This window comes from Cariama cristata, unplaced genomic scaffold (genome assembly GCF_000690535.1).
Source record: "Cariama cristata isolate BGI_N322 unplaced genomic scaffold, ASM69053v1 scaffold1911, whole genome shotgun sequence".
Taxonomy (NCBI): Eukaryota; Metazoa; Chordata; class Aves; order Cariamiformes; family Cariamidae; genus Cariama; species Cariama cristata.
In genome coordinates this window covers 1,159-8,443 of record NW_009598445.1, presented here as the reverse complement: position 1 = coordinate 8,443, position 7,285 = coordinate 1,159, and the positions used below count along the sequence as shown (strand labels likewise).

At 41.2% G+C, this 7,285-nt stretch overlaps 1 protein-coding gene across 2 annotated transcripts; it reads left to right on the top strand.

Moving 5' to 3' along the window:
• The first annotated feature begins 2,616 nt into the window (after positions 1-2,616).
• LOC104156469 (peroxiredoxin-1) lies at positions 2,617-6,597 on the top strand. 2 transcript variants are annotated; one of them, XM_009709269.1, is made up of 5 exons: positions 2,617-2,742; positions 3,757-3,910; positions 4,193-4,315; positions 5,197-5,327; positions 6,215-6,597. In XM_009709269.1, exons 1-5 carry the CDS (start codon positions 2,637-2,639, stop codon positions 6,298-6,300), a joined length of 600 nt encoding a protein of 199 aa, XP_009707571.1. In that variant the 5' UTR covers positions 2,617-2,636; the 3' UTR covers positions 6,301-6,597. The 2 variants fall into 2 exon arrangements, with proteins under 2 accessions (XP_009707571.1, XP_009707570.1); XM_009709268.1 differs by having other exon boundaries at positions 2,631-2,742; positions 6,191-6,595.
• The last annotated feature ends 688 nt before the right edge of the window (positions 6,598-7,285 follow it).

Sequence of the window (7,285 nt, the reverse complement as noted above, 5' to 3'; positions counted from 1 at the left end):
CCCGCCGGGAACGGAGCGGCCTTGCAGCGCATCCCCCGCCCTGCTGGGCTGGAGGCGTCGGCTCAAGGGTAGGCGACCGGCGAGCCTCTCGGCACCTCGCTTCTAAGCCTTTAAAAAAAAAAAGCGTTGGATTCAGCTTGGTGGGGGTGTGCAAGGGGGCAGGTGTCTCCTGTCGCTGAGCAATGCAGTGGCGTTTTGCGTAGGTGAGCGCTTTGAATTCGCTTCGGGTTTTTTTCTGCAAAACGCGTGTCGTGGTCTGCGTGTACCTGGCTGCGGTGTACTCGAACCGAAGAGATCGATGGCAATATCGCTGTTCTCTGACCGCAGCTCGGTAGCTTAACCGCACTTTTGTGACAGTCTGAAGGTAGCAAAGTGGGAGGCTGATAGTGTGTTTTGAAATGGCCTTTCACTTTTTGCTCAAGATATCCTGAAGGTATGAATTGCTAGTTAAGAGTGCAGGCCTGGCTTACTATAATTGCAGTTTGAAGATATTTGAGGCCATGTGTGGCTATGAGCAACAGAAGGATACTCTGACCTGATTCAGGTGTCCTTGATTTGCAGTGTCTATTCTTCTTTCCTCTAGAATGAAGGAAATAACACTGAGTCTGTGGTCTGTTCCTCTGTGGGTTAGGAAACACTGTGGCTAAAAATCCAAGCAGAACATGTGAGAGCACACGCTAACCCTGCACAGAAAAGCAGAAATGGCGGCGGGTCGCAGGAGGTGCTCTGAGGAAAGCAGATGGTTCTTCTGCAGTACAAGGCAACTGAAATCTCCTGCCAGTGTTACGAGACTTTCATGATACCTAAAAAGGGGGCAATAACTTGTAGTTTAGAAAGGGGAAGTATCAAAGAGCAGTCTGATAGCTTTTATTTGACATTGAATACCTAGTGAAATACTCCAGTGGATTTCTGATGGAATAAATATAGGAGGACTGGCATAGTACTGGGCAAAAGGATGACCTTGAGCTTGAGTAATGGAAAAGAATGCAATTCAGTGACAAAATGTGGGGTCATGCACTCCGGACAAAACAGCTCTTGCTAGTTGGAGGCATCTGGAATAAATATTGTGCAATGGCTGTCCCTCTGTCCCTCTTGGAGAACTGCAGTTTCAGAATTGCACCTGCATTCGTGGCTATGTGTGATGCTTGGAGAGATTATTGATGCCCTCCTGCTAGGCTGCTTCAGGATAATCCTGTGAAGGCTCTGTAGTTTTGGCCACCTTCCTTCACAAAACTCACTCCCAGTCTGCTGCAGTTGAAGACCAAACTTTTGGATGAACGTGGGGATAAAGAGCTTTGTTGCAAAAGGCAGTTAGAAATGCTGAACACTTTGGCACTTCCCAAAATGAAAACGGAGAGTTAGATGATTACTGTCCATATACTGTCAGGGTATGTAAGAGAAACTCTCGAAGGGAAAACCATTACTAAAAAGACTAAATTTGGATTGAAAGACAAATGCTTATGACTTATGGGCTAGTTCTCCAGGAAGAAGTGTCTGGCAAGGGGGGAGGAGCCAAGAAGTGAGATGCTCTCAACCTTTTTAAGAATGGATTTAGTGCCTTGCAGGCAAGACTTGGAAGAATCTTTGAATCTCTGCTTTCCTTAGCAACGTGAGACTCATGCTAACCTTTTAGAAGTTTTTTTACCTCCAAGGCAGCTAGTGCTTGTAGCAGTGTATAGAATGACTTGCACGAAATCAATTTTAAGAAGATTTTGTGAGTTGAAGGAACAAGAGTCATAAAGTTACCTATTTAAAAGATTATGCTCTAGATGTAAGTGAAATTCCAAAATGATACACTGCATTCCCAGACTGAGCAAAAATACTGTACAGGGTGTCTTACAAATTACTAGCTTTTAGGGCAGGCAGCCAGAAGTAGAGTTTTCTTGTCCTTGTGTATGCTCTTTTTCCGTAGACGTGGGGGGAGAAACAACCTGGCTGTACTGACTTAACGCTTGGTGAAACTTTAGTTGTTAACATAAAATGTGATTCCCTTGTATGCCATGAGTCATTCTAGTTGCAAATAAAACAAGGTTTAAGTATTTGAAAGGCTAATGTGTAGTTATGCGGAGCACTGTTCTCTGGAGATTAACAAAAGTTCTTTTCTTCTGGAATCAACAGGAAGATAAAGTTTGTCTTAAATGCCCTTGTAAAATTGAACAAGGGTCTCCTCATCAAAAGTTCTAAAAACCAGACCTCCTAACTCTTGTCTGTTAAGTGGAATGGGAAGACTTACTGAGTACTGCTAAAACTCTGGGCTAGCCCTTTCCCAGACTGAGCTGTTACTGGTTGAAGGTAATGATTACTGTATCATTAAAGAGGCTAATGAGCCATAGATCTTGAAGTGCTAGTAATCTATGTAGTGGCTTGGTCTGGAGATCCAGGCTGTGATTATTGAACTGCATCTTACTGTGCTGCTTCTTTAGGAAAAAAGTTAGTGTTTTGACTGGACCACCCAGGTGACAAAGTTAAAACTAATTTCACCCTTAAGCCTTGTGTTGTGAGACCAAGTGCTGATAAACTGTCTTTTGTGTTCAATCTAAATTAGTAAGATACTTTGAATAAATGATTACTTCCAAGTGCAAATATATTACTATCTAAACTGTATTGTTATTAACTTCTATCTAGATTAAATCAAGATGGCTTCAGGAAAGGCTTTCATTGGAAAACCAGCCCCTGACTTTACTGCCACGGCTGTAATGCCAGATGGACAATTCAAAGACATTAAACTCTCTGACTATAAAGGTAAGCTTATGTGCTTGTCTAATTACACAGATATAATGTGGCCATATGCAGGAGTGGAGGGCACCTACGGATACATCTTGGTTTGGTTTGGAAGTAATAGTGACCACTTGGCAGTGGACTGAAGTACACAACTTCTGCAGTGGTTCTCAGTCATGGCTGGAGTAAGCTTGGGAGGCTGTCAGCAGCATAGCTGAATGTCCCAGCTGTGATAATTGTTGCTAATTAGCATAAAACTCCTCTGAACTGTACTCTTGGATCAGGCTTATTTGCCTTGTCTGTCGTGCTGTGAGACTGATGTAACATCTCCAAACTATGTGGAACAGCAAAGTCTTCTCTTGTAGGCTTTCTGTTGATGGAAAGTAGATTCTTTCCTCTAACCAATGAAGTTCCTTTCTCTAGAGTACTGGCAAAATGTTTGCCTTGCCAAAAAATCTTACTAAAATCAAAGGGAAAGCCTGAAGTATTGTAGTACTAATGTGGATGGCTTTAGAAAGACATTTCTAATGATGTTGTGGCCCTTGGGGTGCATGAGGGTGGTGAGTAGGTATAGACTATTACCCACTCAATTAAAATGTCTCCTTGGCTTATCGCCTTTTAGCCCTACGGCATTTCTGCACTCTGTTAGAAGACCCTATGGTTGACTACTAGTGTAGGTACTAGGCGTATTCCTCGCAGGCCTATGGGAGTAGACCCAGGAGACAGGCATTCCCTGTCAAATTTGACAGTCTGCTTTTGGAGACTTCAGTTGTGTAGGGTTCTGCATTCACTAGCTGTAGAGTGGCCTTGAAGAGTGTTGTAAATGGTATTTGGCTGAAGTGTAGATCCCCTAGGTGCTTTATGGGCTTGCTACTTATATAGCAAGTCTTAAAATATAAGTATCTGTAGTTTGCCATTTAATCTTTAAAGGTAGTGTTGTATCAAGCCCTTTCTCCTCTATCAGTATTTGAATGGTTGATATTGAATATGACAACTCTTACAAAGGTAAGAGATTAACTGGTTATACTGCTCTTCTAGGAAAATATGTTGTGTTCTTCTTCTACCCCCTGGACTTCACTTTTGTCTGTCCAACTGAAATTATTGCATACAGTGACAGAGCTGATGAATTCAAGAAAATTAACTGTGAAGTAATTGGAGCTTCTGTTGACTCTCACTTTTGTCACCTTGCCTGGTAAGAATCTGCCTTTTAACCTAATAGAATGTTTTGCCTGGTCCTAGTTCTTGCAGGAACTGAATCCTGAGTGTACTCAAACTTGATTATTGAAGTATCAAAGGCACTTGGGAAGTATTGGTAGTGCCAGGTGCTTCTGAACAGAACTGAGCATACTGTTCAGTTCTTCTGTTGCTTCATGGCAGACCCAGTATGATATTGCAGAAAGAATCAGCTTCTGTTGTATGTTATACTTTATTCTGAACTGTCCATATTTGTAACATTTAAACTTCCTTTGTTTAGGATCAACACTCCTAAGAAACAAGGTGGTTTGGGTACTATGAAAATCCCCTTGATTTCTGACACAAAACGTGCCATTGCCAAAGAATACGGAGTACTTAAAGAGGATGAAGGTATTGCATACAGGTAATATGCAGGAAGGTAAACTTGCTGTGGAAGTTGTATGTAACAATATGGGGAGCATGTTAGATGAACACAGAGCTTGCATATACTTGAACACCTGCAGCAAACTGAAGCCATTAGCTATTCTAGGTGCAAAGTGCTTCAAGCTATCCAACATTCCTACAAGGGGAGATAGTACTTGGTTCTCCTTAGCGTTTAGACTTTTTATGGTTCTGGTAAGCTAGATAAATACCTGCTGCTTCCCTTTGATTACCTGTTGGCACAGTGCAGGAGTCTCATGCAGGTGAGCTTCTGCAAACATTGATAATGCAAGAGCTACATAGTCATGAAAGTGATTACAAGTATTTAGTCTGGTGATTAAAGTACAGATTAATTGACACCCAAGCCTTATCTTTTAGTTGACTGTTCAGTTAAAGTTGCTGAGTGTGCTGGACTTCTGCTAAATCTTAACATGACTTTGGAAGACCAACTGATGAGCCATTGCTGGGTTGGGTTTCTTTCAGAAAAGTGTGTGTACTTTTTCTTGGAGTGTAAGAATGCCTTTCCTTCAATTTACTCTTTTCTTTGGATTTCTCTTCCATTTTGTTTTTCCACTAGTATCTTCCTTAAATAGGAAGCATTGCTTTCCTGCATCAGTGTTTTGACTTACCTCCTGTCCCTCCTAGTTCCTGCTGGATGGTAGGCTTTCAACTGCTAATGTTTCAGTGCTGTGCATACACCAGAGGTATTAATTTTTAGGAAGAGGTCAGTAATACTAGATGATGCAACTTACTGCTACAATGGAATATTGAGATTTGAGTTTTTGAAACTCAGTTCAGTCTAATCAGTCTTTCAAAAGCTGTGTTTAACTTGAGGGTTGTGTGTGGTTTTTTTTCTTTTTTTAGAGGTCTGTTCATAATCGATGAGAAGGGGATCTTGAGGCAGATAACAATCAATGATCTTCCTGTTGGCCGTTCTGTTGATGAAACCCTCAGACTTGTCCAGGCCTTCCAGTTTACAGATAAACATGGAGAAGGTAAGAATTCTTCCTCTTTCCAGTCTTAAATGTTTTTTGTAGAGAACAATATTAACTAGGAAGGTTAAATTGAGGTTTACTGAAAGGTGCTAAGTACATATATCTGTGCACAGCAGGTAATTGTGACAGAAATAAAGAACATGTAATAGCTTAGCCTGCAAGGGTAAGCATAATTTAGACTGCTCTCCAATTTGGTAGGTTGGGACCAGCAGTACTAATGCAATGTTTTACGCAGTCTGTTAGACAAAGCATTTAAATTCCCAGGAAGCCTACTGATCTTTATGTCAATGTATAGTGAGGGAAAAATGGTTGAGAGTCTTTGTGCCCATAGTTCAAGAGTAATAAGGTGCTTGAGGCTGGTAGCTTTTCTGCAGGAATTAAAAAAAAAAAGGCCACTGCAATTTTGAGGCCTTCCAACCTCTGCATCTTGGTGGCCTTTTGATAGCCATATGGGGAACTACAGACAGTTTAACTCTTCTTTCCCCTCCCCTTTAAACTGGAGAATGGGACTAGGGTTGAGTAAAGACAAGGAGAATATAGACTTGACTGGATCAAAGGAGAGAAGTGTACTGTAATAGTTGTACAGCCTCACTGACCCAAGTTAGCTTGCTGTCAAGCTTTTGAGAAGCTTTTAAGCAGAGTGGGAAGGGGTGCATGTATTAAGGGCCCACTGTTCAATGGGCAAACACCTCATTCCTTGGGTGCTACTACCTAGTGAACAAATGGAAATGAGTAAAATGAACTGAACATAATGCCACACTGAATAATGCACCTTCTGTATGTTGCAAAGATGTATACATGTTTTGAGTTGCTAGTTTGCTTTAATGTTGTATAAAACATGTTCTGCAGGAGCAGCTGGTAAGACTTAAACATTCTTATCATTTCAGTGTGCCCAGCTGGCTGGAAGCCTGGCAGTGACACAATCAAGCCTGATGTTCAGAAAAGTAAAGAGTATTTCTCCAAGCAGAAATAAACTTTCAGTCTGAGTGGAAACTAGTATGCCTTACATAAAAAGCAAGCATCAGTTACTGAACTTTGACTAAGTCATTGCATCTGAGTCAAGGGATCATGCTATAGGTATAAAGAGTAACTTTTTTACTTGAAGGGAAGTTTGTTCCGTTGACAGTACCTTCATAGAAGATGTTAATGATCAATATCTGTACATCAAGCCCTGTTGACTGTAGTGACAATGCAGTGTATGTGTTAGCCATGTGTTGTGTATAGACCAGTGGTATCCTTTTGTAACTCTATTAAACTTGTGGAAAGAGCATACTGTCCACTGTTCTTATGTATAGTCATCAGGACACTTGAAAGCAATGCAGGCTGCACTGCTGAAAGCTCTGTCTGCTGAGCTGTCTGTAGATACCTCAATTCCTAAAGGCCTTTTACAGCTCTATTGAAATGGAGATACTAATGCTTAGTTTTCATGTTTCAGTAGGAAATTACTGTTTACACTCTTCATGACTTTGCTGCTAGGTAGAGGAACATAGTTTGATTTTAGTCTGTCAGACTTGAGCAGTACTACAGTGCCCAGAGCATAAGTGTGACTGACAAAGGCTGGGCATATTTTCATGCACCGTATCAACTTACTTCTGCATGCACTTTGGTCAAAACTATGACTGTTTATGGTCAATTTCTGGGAATCCAACATTGTTTGAATGCTATCTGTACAGGAGTGGAAGACTGGGCTTTCTGGAAGGCAAGCTTCCTTGGATATACAACATTCATCTCTAGTCTCTCCCACTACATGGAATGGGAGTCAATGTCAGTTATCCATTAGCTTGTAGTTACATGCTTAACATCAAAAGAAGGGTGGCACTGTAAAATCTGGCACTCAGATGTGCTCAGCCTTGTCTTTAGTCTTTGTATTCCAAATTATTATGTTCTTACTATAAAATTCAAAGCACATGACTATGGCCTTAAGTTACACTAAAGCAGTGTCTGCTGTGTAGCTTCAT